This window comes from Hippichthys cyanospilos, chromosome 8 (assembly GCF_059441005.1).
Source record: "Hippichthys cyanospilos isolate Australia breed blue-spotted pipefish chromosome 8, RoL_Hcya_1.0, whole genome shotgun sequence".
In the NCBI taxonomy this organism is placed as follows: Eukaryota; Metazoa; Chordata; class Actinopteri; order Syngnathiformes; family Syngnathidae; genus Hippichthys; species Hippichthys cyanospilos.
In genome coordinates, this window is record NC_142376.1 from 21857074 (window position 1) to 21876949 (window position 19876).

Below are 19876 nucleotides of genomic sequence, written 5' to 3' on the forward strand. Positions count from 1 at the left end.
TTGGTAATGTCGCTTCACATTTAACAATTTAAAAACAGCCACTGTCACTTTACAAATGAAGCAGACATAGTTGTTCGGTATTTCAGTGAAGAAACAGTCCAATTTCCACGCATCCTTGAACCGTCGGCCCTCGCGGTCAACTTTCCTTCTTTTGTTGATTGTCGCCATTTTAGAAAGTTAGGGGCTAATACAGTCAATTACTCATATACCAGTTTGCTCGTCCTAAATGAGCCTATAGATGGCAGCAATTAGCACACGCAGGTGACAGCGCTGTTGCCCAGTGTAATAATTCTCCATGCGGGCCAGACATTATTGATTTTATGACGGAGGCTGCAGGCCGGATGGAAATTGACCAAAGGCCGCATTTGGCCCCCGGGCCGGATTTTGGACATGTCGACACAAGATCATCCTGTATTCATGTATAAGTGGCAGATGTCTGGAATCTTCTTGTAATTCACTGTCTCTTCACATACTTATTGTTGTTGTCCAGTGCAAACCTCAAACCTCAGTTGTCCAAATATGGTGTATTTCATTTGATATTTTTTTAACAATAACAATTGAAAATAGTAAGGATGGCCATGGCCATCTAATGTGTTTCTTTAAAGTGCTCCTTTAATTTTTGTGAGCAATGTGTGTGTGTGTGTGTGTATATATATATATATATATATATATATATATATATATATATATATATATATATATATATATATATATATATATATATATATATATATATATATATATATATATATATATATATATAACCATAAACAATCCTTTTTTTGTATTTTTTGCATATTCTATTTCCTATCTCCTATTATTTAACATTACTACATTATACATTACATTACATTATACATTACATTATACATTACATTATACATTATATATATATATATATATATATATATATATATATATATATATATTTATATTTATATGTATATATATATATTTATATGTATATATATATATTTATATGTATATATATATATATATGTATATATGTATATATATATATATATATATATGTACAAATATATATATATATATATATATATATATATATATATGTACAAATATATATATATATATATATATATATATATATATATATATATATATATATATATATATACACACACACTGCTCACAAAAATTAAAGGAGCACTTTAAAGAAACACATTAGATACATCAGATCTCAATATGGAGTTGGATATCTATACAAATGATAGGGCAGTGACTTAGGAACAAAAGGATGCCGAGTCTTTCAATGGAAATAAGTTTTCAGCCTACAGAGGGCTCAACTGTGTAGATATCATAAAATCAGAGTGAAATGAAGAGGAGGCAGGCTAGTCCATTTTTTCCAAAACTTAATTTCTGCAACTCAAAATTCTTTTCAGTATCTTGTGTGGCCCCCACGAGCTTGTATGCATGCTTGACAACATCGCTGCATGCTCCTAATGAGACGATGGATGGTGTCTTGCGGCATTTCCTCCCAGATCTGCGTGAGGGCATCCCTGAGCTGTTGTACAGTCTAGAGAGCAACCTGGCAGAGCCTAATGGACCGAACTAATTTTTGTAGCATACAATTACAGGACAAGAAAATATCCAAATTAGGACAATATTGTATATGTTTTTATTTGATTGTTTTATATCATTGTCTAAATGTTTTCATCATACCATAATTTTGACTTCAGTACTAGATGTCTTCAGTAATTTCTGCCAATCAGGTAATAGTAAATTACTTTAGTAGGACCATAACTTGGTCACAGACTGTAGAACTTCATGTGTGAGCTTTTTTTTTAGTCTTTGTTTACAACTACTGTATAAAAAAAAAAAAAAAAAAAACATACCCAGTTGTGGTACATGTTCCTCAGCCACAGTTTCTTCAACGTTGTGCTCTGTTCCCACACACAAGAGCATGAGCTGAGAGATAGAAAAAAAAAACATTAATCCACTTCATTTATTAAGTTCATTAATAAAATTAATAAAATGTATTCATCCCCTTCAAAAGTATTGGAACAGTGAAGCAAATTCCTGCAAAGCACATTTCTGCAACTGTGATGACTGTGTCAAAGTCACATCAGCAAGCATGATCCATTGTGAAAATATGACTGGAATGATATTAAATGTGATTTTATTTGAATCAAAGGGTATTCCAATTGGTAGTGTGTGATTAACGGCCAAGTGTCGACCTACAAATGCATCAAGCCTCTCAAACAAAACATGCAACATTTATGCACATACTGGCAGATTTTTCTTTTACAAAAACACAATAAAATGAGACCATCTTAGAATTAGATCTCAATGTTCATTTTTAAAAAAGCAGGTTTTATTTCGGAAAAAAAACAACTGTAAAGGATGTTTAATCATATTGTTAGAATGCAAAAAAATAAAACATTTATGCAGTTTGATGTGTAACACCACTCTCAAATATTTTCCAAGAAAATATAGTAATTGTACTTTAAAACAAAGTATTTGATCATATATGATACTTTTAACTTTTAAACAGGCTACAGTATATGTGGATAGCTACAAATATATGGCGTTATATTTGTGCCACAATTACGCACGCGAGGAAAAAAAATTTGAGCGTTGAAAATAAAACTGCGCGAGCGAAAACAGATTTTGAGCGCAGAAAAAAAGTTCTTGAAAAGAAGTTTCTCGCTCAAAATTCCTTTTTGCTCGCTCGCAATAGCATTCTCGCGCTCAACATCTCGCTCTCGTTCGCGATACTCCTCCCTCCCTCGCTCAACATCGCGTTTGCTCAACATCGAGCTCTCGCTCGGTCGAGTCGTCCTCTGCGCTCGTTCAGTTCTGCTCACGCGTTACGTTTGAGCCACAAAACCAGCCAATCAGAGCTTGTAAAAGCACATTGATTGACAGCTTGGTATCCAATGAGATTGCTTGTTGTGTTCACCCGGAACGAGCAAACGAGAGTGCGTCACATCGACGTGGGCGGGAGGGGTGGGCTTATATTATTAAAGTACAAAAACTAACAAGGTATTTCTGTCAAATGATACAATACAGTAATAATAATAATATTAAAAGTAATTCTCCAGCCCAAGTCCGTGTTGACGCACTCTCGTTTGCCCTTTTCGGGTGAACACAGGGCAAACGAGAGTGCGTCAACGGATAGCGTACAAGCAATCTCATTGGATACTAAGCTGTGTCAATCAAAGTGCTTTTACAAGCTCTGATTGGCTGGTTTTGTGGCACAAACGTAACGCGTGAGCAGAACTGAGCGAGCGCAGAGGACGACTCGAGCGAGCGAGAGCTCAATGTTGAGCAAACGCGATGTTGAGCGAGGGAAAGAGGAGTATCGCGAGCGAGAGCGAGATGTTGAGCGAGAGCGGGCTATCCCGAGCGAGCAAAAAGGAATTTTGAGCGAGCAATTTCTTTTTCTGTGTTCAAACTCCATCGGCGCGCGCTCAAACTCTTATCATTACGCGCTCAATAGTTTTTTTCTTGCTCTCAAAATCTGTTTTCGCTCGCTGAGTTTGATTTTCTCCGCTCAATTTTTTTTTCCGCGCGTGCGTAATTGTGGCACAAATATAACGCCATACAAATATTGCATCTTTAAACTTCAGTGCATGCTTTCTGAAAAAGAAACAATACTTAACTGAACCCTTTCACTCCTGTTGGGACAATGCGTTCCTGCACTTTTGAAAAATTGGCAGTGAGTATAGCAAAGGTAGCAGTAACATGAAATGGCATACCAGCAGTTCATGACACACCTATCGACACATTCTAGTGGCTACTCGCAACTTTTCCATATACAAGCCAGTGCTGGGCCCACTGTCAATGAGGTACTGTAACTTGTGTTGTACAATATCTCCTCAATTAACGATCTAGAACCGCAGAAATATATTGATAATATGTGCTATATACATATATGTATAAATGTTATTATAGATTACACTGATTACAATGTATTGTGGGCGTTTGGGGATCATTTTCCCTTCTCTGTCATGTTTTTGGTACAAGTATCATGGTCTATGGGATATACAGTGCCAGTGGTATTTCTTGGTGGAAATGGAAGTGGGAATTTAACTAATTTTCAAAGTATCCTAGCCATATAAACAAGCACACTATGTCATAAGTATTTTTTTTTTTTTAAAGACTCATTAGTTAAAGGGATAAACATGTAGCAGTGTTCCTGGACATTAGTTACACATTTTTAAAATGTATTATACCAACAAATATTTGATTAATTTAGGGAAAAAAAAGGTAAACATTTTCTCAGGGTACAACATATGTGTGTGACCAAAGAATTAAAATACAGCACAAAATATGCAGGGAAAAAAAAGATAAATAAAAAGGGATCTGCCCTTTGAATAGGAACGAAAAGTCCTGAACACAAACAAGAACTATAAAGGGTTGTTGTGGGCATTCACATCTGACATGAATTGAACTGAAAGAGCAATACGCGTACTATCAATTTCTCTTTTTCACCATAACGCTCAAGTTCATATTTTCCAACTCCAGATACACAATGGCCCCTGTGTATACATCAAACAGACAAACTTGTGCTCATGAAATCAATCATGATTTTTGAGTTTGCAACTTTTGTCTTTTAAGGGAATTTTTTTTCAAAGGTGCACTCTTGCTTTTCCTTGCAGGCTTTCCTGCACTTGGGTCTACTCTTCTCTCTGTGCACCACCATAGCAAAGTACAAACCCCATGTGTTGTTATTCAACGGTTGCTTGAAGTCAGTAACATTGAAAGTGAGCCTTTTAATGAGTTACACAGTAACAGAAAACACAGTAAGAGAAAACACAGTCTTAGGGTTTCACTAGTATGCGCAAAAACAAACAAAAAAAAGTTCTATTTCATTACCATATATTTTCTATATAACTGTAGGTCCAGAAACTGCTAATTAAGTTACATAAGTCACTCCATGCCTTACAGGAGGCTGACATGTTTCTTTGCCATCTTTGTGCTCTGGACACCTAAAAGAGAAGAACTTTGTGTAGTGTAGTGGTAGTCGGCTCGCTAAGTGTGGTCTGTCAGACACCGGAGTGCACAAGTGTCAAACTCAAAAAACAAAGATCAAGCCAAATAAAGCACAAATGAATGAACTATTAAACTAAATCCGTTCCAAAACATTATAGCAGATGCAGCCCAATCGGCCCGGTACCAGTTGATCCATGGACCAGTCCCGGGCCGCGGACCAGTGGTTAGGGACGCCTGCTTTAAAGCATCACAGATTTGAATAGTTGAATTAAAATCAAAATATATATGTTCAAAACATATTTTATTTTTGTACCTGTGTGTCATTTTCACAGTCTTCCTTCTTTTGATCCCATGAGCTTATCTCTGCCGTCACCTCCTTTGGGTCATTCACATTTTTGAGCTGCTGTTGCTTGTTTTCATCCTAAGGAAAGGAGAACAACTATGACATATTGCAATACATCTCAAAATATCTGAATTACAATTTGTAGTTCAACAAAACAAAATGGTGAAACTTTGTCAAATGTCAAAAACGACATGGCACTAAATTCAGGCATGATGGTAGAAAATCTCATAACATTCATTGCAGTGAAAAAAGTTTGGACCTCATTGTACTTTGGACTGAAAAAATGCAATGCAACTAATTGAAATTACTACGAATTATCAAGTCGTTAAATATTCAATTTTTATGTTATCTTAATAAAGAATACGTCGTTCTAACCATTTAGCAAATTGATACAGTGTGCTGCAATACTTTTTTAAGTGGATTGACTTTTTTTCCCAGCCTGAGCATCTACTGTCAAACTCAAAATCCTGCACAGGAGATACTACATCACTCCAGATCAGTCATGTCCAAACCCGGTCCTCGAGGGCCACCTATCCTGCATGTTTTTGATGTTTCAGTCATCCAATGCAGCTGATTCAAATGATCAGGTTTGTTGTCAGGCTTTTGCTGAGCTTGCTGATGAGCTGATCATTGGAATCAGGTGTGGTAGAAGGACCGAAACCTCCAAAACATGCCGGAGAGGCGACCCTCGAGGACTGGGTTTGGACATGCCTGCTTTAGATTGTTCCGTAACAAGGGTTAAAGCAAAAAAATAAAACCAAATAAATACCGGTAAAAATAATAATCATACGTTAGAATTTTTCTATGCTTAAAATGACTGAGTAATTCACTCAAAATATACAATGCTAAAAGGTACACACAGGTATTTCTTGTTCACACTGGGAGAGATTTTGTATATGAGTTCCTGATTTTTAAACAGAAATAAGTGTAATAGTGGCATTAAAGTAACCAGAAAGTGTCAGTAATTAGGGTGTCTGTCCGATTGTTTTTCGAGCCAAATCTTGTGCATTCCAGGCACGAAAACAGGTTTATGTTTTTTTACATATATTTGATATTCACCACTAAACGACCAATGAAAATTTCCGTTTTTATTCCCAATGTGTCATTCAATATTTCAAATAACCGTTTTTCCGATTTGATTCAATTCAATACATTCAGCTCATTCATCTGGGGCTGCTTGGTTGATGGACAGATGGATGGAGCCAAATACATCTTTAATGGGTCTACCAATATTTCAAATTTTAATTTCAATTTTAAAAGATTTTGTTTGTTTTTCATCTGTAATTGACATATTTTGACCCATCCAAGCCTTTTCAACTTCAAACTGTTCATCTTATAACAACATTTTGAAAAACAACGTTTTCACTGTTAAATTGCTATCAAAAAACTCTGAAATCTTAATATTTCTGTTTTTCTCTTTAAATTTCTACCATCTTTGACCAACTGAAATACCCTGCTTTTACTACCTACTTTGCTGTCTTTGTTGTGTGTTGTCTGCTGAGTCACGTATCATTGTAGTTTCCAGCAATATTGTATTCCAAAATCAAATCATGGATTTGGTAAGATGGGCTTTCTTTTTTTTTTTTTTTTCAATACATGAAACGGGGAGAATATGCAAGATTACGTAGTTACATGTAGACAAGGCCTGAGTTGCAGTGTTGGGCAAGTTAATTCAAAACTAATGCATTATTTTTTACTTATTGCTGATATTTCAAAATAATTACAAATTACTTTATTTGAAATATAACGCATTCCACTACCATTGCATTACTTTTATATGACTCTCACCACCATAACTGGAAATACGGATTTGCCATTCTAACTGTAGCTCATTACGCTCACTACACATCCAGTGAAAGGTTGGATTAAGCCTTAAACCAGTACATATCATTTAATCTGTATTGTATTGTAAACCTTTAGAGACAAGATACAAAATATTTTTTTTTAATCCCTTTATAACTTATCTTCACAGCATAACAATGCACTGATAATGCTGTAGGCAAAAACAGTAAGTGCCTTTCACAATTTCAATGTTAATATTAAAATTCAAGTTCAGTCGGCTAGGCTAAGGGCAGATGTTTAAAAAATAGATGGTTTGGGTGGGGCTAAGGTTAACAGCGAGCCTACATCACTGTGCATCACTGGTGTTAACGTACTGTTTTGTATGCTTCATCTTGATAGAAATTGACCAGAACCGTTTATTGACTATTATTAATACTCTATAAATCTCCTAACTAATCTTCCAACCTCGTGATGTCGAAGTGTCATCCATCAGCGAGGGAGTGCAATCCTCCATCTGTTTTCTTTTCGCTAACTTCACGTTACTAAGGAAATGCATGTTTTTAAATGCAATGTATCAATAAAATAGTGGGTTCATGGAACTGTTATTCTAATAAAAATTGAGACAACGTAATGTCAGTAGGATGCAGATACTGTCACGAGGGTGCGCGGCGGGTGTGAATGCCGGCATGGTTGCGGAGGAGGAGGACCCAAAAGCAGGGGAGCGTCGGGACAGGGGGTTGACGAAATCCATATTTATTAACTTAACGTACGGGAACAAAAGCGGAAAAAACAGGACGGCAAAAAACTCGAACTAAGGGCGCAGGCAGGCTGGAAAAACAGAAAACAAACACTACGGGCAGGCTGGCAGAAAAACACGGAGCTGATGGACGAGACGGGACTACAAGATGACTATATGATAATGACAACGACATGACGAGATAAGACAATGTTCCGACGCGGGCTGTAACGAAAACCAGGTTTAAATACATACAACTCTAATCAGACAAACACACGGCAGCTGGGTAGGGACAACAGGCAAAGGGAGCGGATTGGAGGACATGAGGGCAGGTAACAGACAGGTGGACTAAATCAAAACTAACGCAGGGAGGCATGAGAGGAGCAGGAGCAGAACCATATATGAAAACATAACCCCTCAAAATAAACCCACAACCCAAAATCCAACAAACCATGACAGATATAGTCTTGGCCCAGGAGAAATCAAGACTAGTCGTCACTTTCAAAAGGAAGAAATTGCATCCCCCGACACAACATTCCACCAGGAACAAAAGGCCAGTTGCGGCCATCAAGCGAAGATATCAGTCAGAGTTTATGGTGCTCAGACTTCCTCCCTCTTCCAAAGAACAAATACTTTTGAAGACACCATCCCCAACCACACGCACCCACACGCACGCACACACGTACACACACACGCACAAACACCGGCATTCCACAGTGGGACTACATGCCCCAAAAGGGTATAAGAACTGAATGTGGAAGGTGAAAGGTTGCCATTTTCTGGTCCGACCTGTGGAAGGATTGGCCCTAGACCTCGTATACTTTCCCACTCTTTGTCTGGATTAAATCAATTGTTTCATTATGTTGCGGTATGTGCGATCTTTCAACAAAAACGAACAAGCTCGGAACTAGTTTGATGCAAGAAGTGTTTTTAGGTTCCTTCACTATGGCCCCACTTGAAATTGTTTGGCAAATTACTGGTCCTATTTTGCGAAGTAGACAACTTTTTGGTGTCGCGCACGAAGTGTACCTAATGATCATATTTTTCTTGTCTTTATCGCTGACAAATTGAAAGTAATGGTCATATGTCCATCTTGTGTACAGTAATCCCCGTTATCGCGGGGGTTACGTTCAAAAAATAAAACGCACAAAGTGAAATCCGTGTAGTAGCCAGCTTTATTTTTTTTAATTATTTTACAATGCAATACTAAACTATAGAATAAAACCAAAAATCAAAACCTGTTTTAAAGCCCCAAATTTGTTTAAAACAATTATTTTAATATAGTAATACAAAGTTGGACACATTGCCACTCACGTATTTCACAGTCCCAGTTATGCCTCTTCTTCCTGAACCCGCACATTGTTATGAGTAATTGTTTTAGCTCTTTCTTTTTCTGAGCAAGAAGATTTTTATAAACGGGTATGCCCGGACATCGAATTAAAGTGAAACCTCTTATAACATAACAATAGACTAGAAATTTCAATTTATTACAAAAGAAATCTAGGTAAAAGTCAGATTTCCAAAGCTGTGCATTTCTCCGTTGCTCTCTATGTAAGCACACAGACGTGTGCGTTTCCTCTCGGCACGCCTATGAGTCACGTGATTGGCTCACAGAGACCAAGCTGTCAATCAATGTGCCCCCCCTCCCCAACAAGCTGACTATAAATATGATTACTATCTATAAAAATTGTAGACGTATATCCTATCCTTTTCACATTAACAAAAGAAAAAAAGCAATATAAATCAACGTTCAACAACTGTTCATTAGTTTTAAAGTGTTTATATGAGTTACACCTTAGTCAAAAACAGAAAAGAAAAATAACCAAGTGCCTGAAACTGAAAGAAAAATTATGACAATTCTTGTTTTACTGCAATTACACCACATGACAAAGCCTTTTCCCTGGGGTCATCCGTGTCCCCCTTACCCCCAAACATGAAGCCAAATCTACAATGGAACAATATAAACTAACCAAAGATGTTAAGGTGATAGAATGGCCAAGTCAAAGTCCAGACCTCAATCGGATAGAGAATCTATGGAGAGATCTGAAAATTCGGAATATTTTCTCTCAATATGCACAAAACTTAGAGAGACATACCTAAAAAGACTTGCAGTTATAATCAAAACAAAAGGAGGTTCCATAAAATACTAACTCAAAAGGGGCAGATAATTTTGCCCATCTTCTCTGATTTTTACTTGAGGAAACAATAATATTTGTTGAATACATTTCATTCCACTCTACAATTGAGTCTAACATGGTGTCTATTCTTCTAAATTTTCTTCCTGATTTTAGAAGTTTAAAAAATGTTAAGATGCTACGGGGGACAATTACTTTCAAAAGAACTACTTTGCTGTAGCTCAACATTTATCATGACATCATTAAATTGTAATGTGATAGACATCTTGTTACATTTCTCTAACTTCTGTGTGAAAATTAAATTGAAGCAAAATGTATAAAACTGTTACACTTATCTTGCTTGGTAAACGCATCGCTCCTAAACATCTCATTGTAGAATCATCACTGATCGGACAACAAATTTTCAAAGTTTTATGCCTCTTTTATGCAAACTTGCATTCCATGTAAACAGAAATATATACTTTATTTATTTATTTATTTATTTTAAGAATTGTGGCCAGTACAGTAAAGAGAAAGCAAGGCAACAGATACCTGGTGAAGTGCTTCATGACATCCAGTCTTCAGAACCATTGCTGAGATGATGTAGAGAAGGAAGAGTATTCCAGGATTGACATAAACTGGCCAGTCATATTCAACATTAAGGCTGAAGTCATATGGTGTTGAGCAGTTTCCAGGTTTGATCATGTCCTTCAGACCAATGAGCCTTGGCAGAGACAAAAATTAAGAAAATATGATCGAACTGATGACATGAGCAAATTGGCTTTTATAATTAATCATATTAAGCATAGACTGAAATCCATCCATCCATCTTCCGCTTAGATGGGGTCAGATTGCAGAGGCAGTAGCTTCAGTAGGGAAGCATGCACTTTCCACTCTTCAACACTCTTTTAGCTCTTTCTGGAGGAGTTTCAACTCCCCCTTCCAGCCAGATTTCAACCATGTCTTGAGAGAGGCAGATGACATTGAGTATGGATGGATGATATTCTGAGCCTCTACTGTGGAAGTAACTGACCAGACCTGTGGCCATAATTGGCTCTCGTTGTTGTTGGTCTTTTACTTCTTTACTTTACTTTGACTCTTTTACTGCACTCTCCAAATATCATAAGCATATAGACATTCCCACCCATGATAAGAACACTTTCGATCAGGCTAGACGAACATAAAAGGTGCATACTGTGCAGCATCCACCTTGAACGGTTGGACCACATCTCTGTTTTTGTACGTGGCCTCTAGAAACTCGAACAATCAAGTCCAGTCATCAACTGGTTACATTTTGGAAACAAGTGAGCGAGGACATACTGCAGGACTGTTTTGCTCCCACAAACTTTGATGTGTTCAAAGCAGCTGCCAACCAGGAGGATTCTTCTGTCAGTGTACATCCAGGACTATGCTGACTATGTGACTGGGTAAATTGATATCTGTTTGGAGAACATCATGTCCTCCATACAAATCAGAAGGTTTCCTCGCAAGAAGCCCTGGATTAACAGGTATGCTGTATGCCTGCTCCACTGCGTTTACATCTGGCAGTGAGATTGAGTACAAAGCTGCCTACAGACTGAGAAAAGTCATAGTAGCAACTAAGATGGCTTTCTATGCCAATGCTGACCCAGGATGCATGTGGCAGGTCTCACAACACATCAGGGACTACAGGAGCAGCAACAGTGCCACATACAACCTGCCTGTTGACCTCAACAAGTCCTGTTGTTTCCTTCCGGGCACTCACTAATCCATAATCACCATTGCTGCACTTTTTTATATGTTTGGCCATGGCCACCTTGCTGCGAGCAGCCTCTTCATGATGAGCCTCTTCCCGAGCTATTCAAGATTCAAGAGATTTATTGTCACATTTATACTTGTACCATACAATGAAATTCTTATTTTGTTCACTTCCCCGAGCAGCAGACTACATTCCATAATTGAGCAATAAACAAATAGCAATAAACAGCAATAAACAACAAACAGTTGTACGTCAGTTGTGTTTATCTTCCCTTGCTTTAATATAATTTGCTCCGATGTCATTGCTGTATATCTTTGTGAACTAAATCATAGTAGTCAATCAAGACAGTGCACAGGTTGTTGCTTTGATTTTACAGTCTTGGACGACTGCCCTCTCAACCAGTAGTTGAGCCGTTTGACACCTCTAATATTATTATTTATGCTTTTCTGTGCTGTGTTCATGTATTGATCATTTTGGCTGCTGTGAAGGGAAAGTAAGGGAACACTAAACTGCAAAATGTTCCTACTTTTACTGTAGAACGCATCCACAAAGATGCACAAGACTGTATTGTGTGGTTAGTTGATGAACTGACTTAACAGGTGATCAGTGGAACACCTTGATGAAAATAATGACTGTACTACATTCACTCTATGTAAAATTACCTTGCCCACAGACTGTTTGGTGGAAAAAGAACCTGGGCCAGGAGACACTGGTAAAGGTACAGACAAACAATGTGTCCAGCAGTGAAGAAGCCCACCATCACATACAGAGCGTTGAAACCCAGATGACTAATTGGAAGATGGCACGCCCACCATGTGCTGACACCAATGAAAAGCAGGAAGTAAACAGCTGAGAACGCAGATGGCAAGATGATTCCTAGAGAGAAGGAAAGCCTGCTATTAAAATAAATACATAAATAAAGCAGATATCGTATTTTCCGGACTATAGGCTGCACCTTTATATAAGCCGCAGCAGCAGAAACTGAAAAAAACCTATTTTGCCACGGATAAGCCGCACTGGGCTATAAACCGCAGGTCATAACATCAGATATTTATCCAAAAAGATGGTATATGAAAGTTTTAATTAAAAAATTATACATTTTTTTTAAATCGTCTACCAACTGCAACATCCTCTCTTTGACAGCATTCTGTCTCCCATTGTTTAATTGACCGATTCATTTATTGACCATTGCACACACTGCACCTAAATAACATATACAATCATAATATTATAAATACAATCATATATACTGTATACTGTATATCAAACACAAACTTTTATATAAGATCTTTATGCCGTCCTCACTCCGAAGCGTCAGGTTTTTCGCCAGCTAAACGGCTGGATAACAGGGTTTCAAACAACCAGGCCGTCTTTCCTTATGCTCTGCTTTACTTGAACAATGGCCATTGACCATCACCCTTCTTTAGGTCGCCGTAAAACTAGAAAAATAAAGCACGTAATCAGCTAAATATACATAGCACCTCTCGAGCTAACAAACAAGTTGCACAACCAAAAAATATTCTTATTTCCAATGTCTCTAACGATAAACAAAACAGATGAACAGTGTCATCATTTTGACAACTTGTGTACTTACGAACAATTATCGTCCAAGGCAAAACAAAATAAGATCAGCGATCCTCCAACATCAACCTGTCGTCCTCAAATGCTGCTACATTAGAGAACTGACGTCTACTGGGAAAAACGATATTCCGAAGAAACCAGAAGAGGGTACTCTAAGTCTATGTGCAACTCTAAAACAACAAAGGTGGTATTGGACTTGGTATTCAATTTAGACATTTTTTAAAAATATTTTTAATAATATATTTTAAAACTCTTTTTGAGCACAGCCATTGATTCATATCTTTGCAGTTATATTTCATAGTTGTTCCACAAACTGACTCCTTGAGCAGATACACACATTTGCTTGACTGGTGGTGAAAAAACAGCGGATAAGCCGCACTGGACTAAGCCGCAGGGCTCAAATCATGAGGAAAAAGTCGCGGCTTGAAGTCCGAAAAATACGGTACATGTAATGCCACACATACAAAATATGCCCAGCAAGATTCAAAGTGATTGACAACAATCAACGTTACAATACTCAAGAATTCTTTCTCTTACAAGCAATGCAAACATTGCAACTTAAGAGCAGAAGTGAACAGTTGCCATGCTTGTGCCAAATAGTTTGCTGATTGCTTCAGTGACAGAGAGTGGAAAATTCTCATTACCGTTAGCATCTACCTTCATCATGCAAATGCTCAGCACTGATAAAATCCTTTGATCACCCCAAAGAGGTTCACAATAGGTATGGGTCAGGGCAATGACCAGACATCCAGCTTTGGTCCCGGTTATATTATAATACTATAATCAGTCTTGTAGTTCTTTTTAAATGTACTTTTTTTAGAGATCAACAGTTAGTATATAGCACCAAAACATATATTATATGTTCCATTCATTCCATTCAACTTAAGGAAAAATGCCACATTGTGATATATAGGGGACCAAAAAGATAGTTGGTTTACTTCATCTTTGTTTTATTTTATTTTTAATATTATATTTACAGTTGTGCCCCCCGCTGTTCGCGAGGAATCGGGACAAGGTCGGGACACAGAGCAATGATCTACATATGATTGACACTCTTTTTAAGATATATAACATGATTTTACCTGTCTGGCCGCCTTGAGGATGCACAGATTCATTAATGAACTAATTAAAATTTATTTTATTCTCTCATGATCTTTTTATATGTGCAAGTGTGATGGGTAATACAGGTCCTACCAGCCAAAGCAAGTAGGCTCATGGCAAAGATTCTCCAAAGGTCCAGCAGTACTTTATGGACTAAAGCTTTCAAACGCTCAGCCAACTGCTTGGCTAAGGTGACAGATTCCTGAGTGGCATCACTAGGAAATGATGCTTCTTCATCCTCATCCTCTGATTCATCGTCAAATTCATCCTCATTATCTGTCTCTTCTTCCTGCATCTATGTTCAAAATGGGGAAAAGAAGAAGGTTCTTTAATAATTGTACTTTCAAAAAGTAGGAGACTGTATGTGTGTGCATGTGTGCGTGTGTGGGGGTAAAACGTGGTTTCTATACGGCCTCTGGCTGTACAGTATTCTAATTTACTCCATAAATTACAGCTATGACCCTTTTAAAGTATTTTTTTTACTGAAATGTAATTTTTGTACATTATAAAAGCATTTTTATTTTCAAACAAAATATAAAAATCAGCATTTCTTAGAGTAGCAAATCTTTACCAAGCTAAATTAAAACAAATGCGTAAAATTAATCAAAGAAAACCATAACAAATTTTGCTCACCAATCTCCGATTGAACACATGCAATATTTTATATATATATATATATATATATATATATATATATATATATATATATATATAGGTTTTGACAGCATCATGTATAATGACACGTTTTACTGTGTAGCCCAGTAATGCATACGTGTGCTCATAAGGGCTCTTTATTCGAGAGTCTGACATCACGTAAGGCATACGTGTGAAAGTCACGGCCCGCCACTGAATTCATCACACCACAAACAAAGACAAAAAAAGTGGCTCTGCATCGCCACCCAGAGTGGTAAAATTACAGTAAATCCAGGTAGGTTTGACCTTGAGCTGTGGAAATCTTTCGGCATATGTAGGGTATCAAGACCTACAAAAAGTCAGTGGCAGCCATATGCTAGAATGTACAGAACAAGAATTATGAATTTTATGTGCAATTTTGGCCTGTTTTTAGACTTTTTTTAAAACTGTTATTACAAAATCAGAAAAGGTATTTTAGAAGTGTAGAACTGTGTAGAACTTACTGCTGTATTATTTTCTGCAGCCAGTATTTCTCGGTTTGTGACCAATCTTCTACAAAGGATGATGGTTAACAAAGATATCCCAAACAGCACCAGGTCAGGACACAAAAGGCGGAGTACTGTCCAAGGATCCTCCAGCGGCAGCCTAAAGGAAATACATTCAGTTGTTTATGTGTAGTTAAATATCTCACCATTCATTACATACCAATTGCAAAATCGATGACACATGACTATTGTTCCAATTTGAAATTCGAAACATCTAGCACATTCAGTTGACCTTGGGAGAGATTCCAAAAATTCATGTTCCAAATGTTCAACAATACCCACGGATATATTCAATCATTTAAACATTTGGTGTTTTCTTCCAAGAATTTCAAGAGCCATTCAAATTGTTCCAACTTTATAAACTGTTAAGGTTAGCCAAATCATCTATTTAATCAATATTTTCATCATTAAAATACAGGGTGTTCCAAAATGGTTGACCCCATTCTAAATGCCCAGATCTCAGAATCGACAAGAGGGATCTTAAAGAAACTAAATACACTTTGTGTTAACGGTCATAAGTTTTATTGGTTAAATTTACAAAAAAAAGTACAAATATTTGTTGGTTCTGTGAAAGGTTTTCATAAAAGTTCAACTTGAGCGCCGCCTGTGACTCTGCACATGTCCTGGCGATTTAGGTATGCCTAAGCAGGCCTTTTCTTGAAATTTATGGTGCCAAGTCCTAATTTGTTTTGTAGTTTGTGCCTTCTTTGCAAAATTTGTGAAGAAGGCACACTGCACTGTCTTTGGTGACTGAGTCGGAGCATACTCAAACACAGAAAATGTCTTTTCTGTTGAAGTGAACAGCATTTCTTAACCTGAAAGGATAGAACTGCCAAACGTTACACACAAAAACATGAAACGTTTCTACACAAGCTGTGAGAATTTGATGTCATTCCAGCGAAGATTGTAAAAATTATTGGCCTATGAAATGGTGTCAAACATTACGGAAAACACTGTACAGTGGACCCCCAGTCTACAACATCTCTGCCTAACGTTTTTTTCAGCCTATGACGTGATCTGCAACCTTTTTTTGTCACCTCTTAGGGTATTTTTCCCGCTTTACAATAAAAAGCAACTGTCATGACCCTAGGGGTTGGTTGTATTTGTGTTGTTTTGTCTCCATCTTCAGGCGTTTTTAAGTAATTACTCTTATTTTCTGGGCCCATCAAACTACTCGCGCCGAGCCTAGGCTAGGCTACCCTCACTAGGGATTATGACCATAACAAGCTCGTCACATAAAGGTGAATAAATCCTTTCTATAGTTTTATTTATGATGTTTTTTAATTGTATACATGTATATATATTATACAGTATATACATAGCACTTACTACACTATTTCGATACAATTTTTTAACCCTCTCCAGGCAGGCGTTGCAAATTTGCAACAATAATATGAGAGTCCCCTAGGTATTCCACATTAATATTGGTTGAGGCATTTTTTTTTTGAAGTTGGAAAAAAAAACCAAAGAAACCAAATTTGAGCCTGAATGTATATACAATTTTGATGTTTTGACCTGGAGTTTTACATGCATGCATTAGCGAATTAATATAGGTTGGATTGCCCACCATACGAATTTGTGTTACAATCCCAACCGGGGAACTGAAAAAAAAAAAAAGTATTATCATCACTATTTCCTATTATTTCTACTTTTGCCCACAAAAGTTCCAGCCCTATTTTCGTGCTTGCACTTAAATCGGGAGCTACATTTTTTTTTTCTAAAGTGAGAATAAAAGTGCATATAAAAATAATAAATGTTCTCTTATTCATGGCAACAAAGCCAACTCTAAATGATTCACACGCAGCTACAAAAAATGCAAAGCAAAAAGGCCACATGTTAGTCATTATCTTATCGCATGTGGATTGTGCATTCAGTCCAATTTGTCGTGAACTGTTCCGTCCTTCCCTGGTTGGACTTTCTTTTATTGAGGATGGGTCAGTCCTTGTGCGAGGGGTGGACACACCGGCTGCGCACCTGTTCTCAATGTTCTTCACCCACTATTTAAGCGCAGCCGGGGCAGGGCGACAACGTCAAATTATTCTCTGAACAGCCGCCAGTTTATTAGCATTTTGTACATTCCGAGTTTTTCCGAGTTTTCGGAGTTTCTATCAAATTGTATATTTTTGCTTACTCTCCTTGTTTCCATCCCTCATTTGTCGCTTTGCACGACATGAGTATTCTTCGCGTATGTTTTGTTGCTACTTTACTATTCCCTGAGTTTTTTTTCGAGCGCTTTACTTTTCTACTTTTATCCAGTTCAGTACATTGTCGACCTGTTCTTTCCGCCCCGCTAGTTTTTTGTTTCACACGTGATCTACTTGACGCTTTTAGTAAATGCCGCTTTTTGTTCTCCATTTGACCCCTGTTGTGTTTTGTTTTCATTGTTTTCTAATCCCGATCGTGGGACTCCCTACATTCCCTGCCTGTACTATCTCAACACTGGTCCCACATAGCCTTTGTCACGGGCCTACCAGGATCCCGGGGAAAAGAATATCATCAACTGTTAATCTCCTGGTCCAACATGTCTGCCATCTCCTTGGCATCCCATTGGACATAGCATCAGACAGAGAATCCCATTTCATATTCCGAGTCTGGAAAGCTTTTTACAAAGCGGTGGGTGCCACCACCAGCTTGTCTTCAGGGCACCACCCGCAGTCAAATGGTCAGACGGAGAGAGTCAACAAGGACTTAGAAGCAGCTCTGCGCTGTGTTTGCCAGCAGCATTCGCCTTCATGGGCCACTCATACCCCATGAGTAGTGTATGCACATAATACTCTCGTCTCGTTGGCAACTGGCTGGCAAGCCTCCTTTCTTTGTGTGTGTGTGTGTGTGTGTGTGTGTGTGTGTGTGTGTGTGTGTGTGTGTGTGTGTGTGTGTGTGCGCCTTTTGCTGTGGGTGCGTTTCAATGACTAACAAGACAGTCCCTGTGGGAGATTAAAACTCCACAGGGACGTACTATGTATTGTGCGCCGACCAATGGCAGACCAGCATCTTCGTGACCTCATCACGCTGACCAATAGTGGACCAGTATCTTGGGGAGTCGAGACGCTGACCAATAGCAGACCAGCATTGTAGTGACGCGTTGCAGCGGAGGCAGTTTGACGGCAACGAAAAATAAGAGAAATTACCTAAAAACGCATCATGAGGGAGGCAAAACAACAAAACACAACCAACCCCACAGGACATGAGTTGTTGATGTTAATCGCAAAGCAGAATAAATACCTTAAAGAGGGGAAGAAAAAACTCAGTATTCTACATCGTAAAAAAACCTATGCAAGGTACGCTGTAACCCGGGCGTCCGTGTAAAAAAAAAAGTGTATATATATTTGGATATATATATATATATATATATATATATATATATATATATATATATATATATATATATATAGTAGGCATTAATAGATCTGGAAATAGGTGAAGCCACGTGTCTGTGGGGTTCAACTTTATACATTTGTGTTTTGTAGTAGAAACAGACCTTTTCATGAAAACAATCAGACAACTTTAAACAATATTAGATAATATTGACATACCTGGACAGTCCTATATGTCTGGTTACAATATCCGTGTACGAACAGTTGTCAGCAATAGCAATGTTTAAAGTAGGATAGGTGTATAATACTATCTGGAAGAAGATATGAGAAAGTATAAAAAGTAGACTGGTACAAAATATTGCTCTGATGAAATGGCCTGTATAACCTGAAAGAGAAAGAAAAAACAGAGTGTGTTCAAATTAAATTGACGAATAAGGATGCTATCACAGTACTGCATTAAGCCCTTTTTGGTGGTGAGCCTGATGGGCCAGAACCGAGATTCAACCTGTATAATTATGAAATAATATAAGTTTCAAGCAAATATATTTGAATTTTGTTTTTGTGTCTTAAACTATTGAAGCCTTTAATATTTTGTTTTCATTTCATTCCAGTTGTTTTTACATGTTATTTTTTCAATGAATAAAGTGAAATGAATATTCTTTAAGGAAGGATTCAACCCAACATCCCAACATGCAAAAAAACGACCGGGGTGAGGGGGGGGGGGTCACATGCTAACTTTGTCTTCAATACATTGTATCAATCAGTAGTGAAATAAGTAGTAGAAGAAGCAGTAAGAGTAGTACTATGTTTTGATGTTTTGTTTTTACACTTGATTTTTGTACAACCGAATAGAAGAAATATGGTGTTAAATCATGCCTGGTTGATGCTTGGGTATGCCAATTTGCTCAGTCACACAGGTGGTCTTACCTCTGATGGTATGTTTGTTGGGACACAGAAACCATGGCAGCAATAAGAGGTAAATTAAGTAAACCAGGGAGAGTACATTGTAGCGAAGAAGGCAAGCTGCAAA

At 37.6% G+C, this 19876-nt stretch overlaps 1 protein-coding gene across 1 annotated transcript in view; it reads right to left on the reverse strand.

Annotated features, from left to right (window-relative positions):
• Positions 1-19876, reverse strand: part of piezo1 (piezo type mechanosensitive ion channel component 1 (Er blood group)) — a 141451-nt gene that overhangs the window by 117360 nt on the left and 4215 nt on the right. Inside the window, exons 2-9 of the mRNA XM_088420841.1 lie at positions 19774-19869; positions 19066-19231; positions 15491-15632; positions 14448-14649; positions 12335-12548; positions 10487-10658; positions 5273-5380; positions 1857-1929 (exon numbers count right to left, since the gene is read on the reverse strand). Coding sequence (XP_088276967.1) covers positions 1857-1929; positions 5273-5380; positions 10487-10658; positions 12335-12548; positions 14448-14649; positions 15491-15632; positions 19066-19231; positions 19774-19869 — 1173 coding nt within the window. The remainder of the gene's footprint in view (positions 1-1856; positions 1930-5272; positions 5381-10486; positions 10659-12334; positions 12549-14447; positions 14650-15490; positions 15633-19065; positions 19232-19773; positions 19870-19876) is intronic.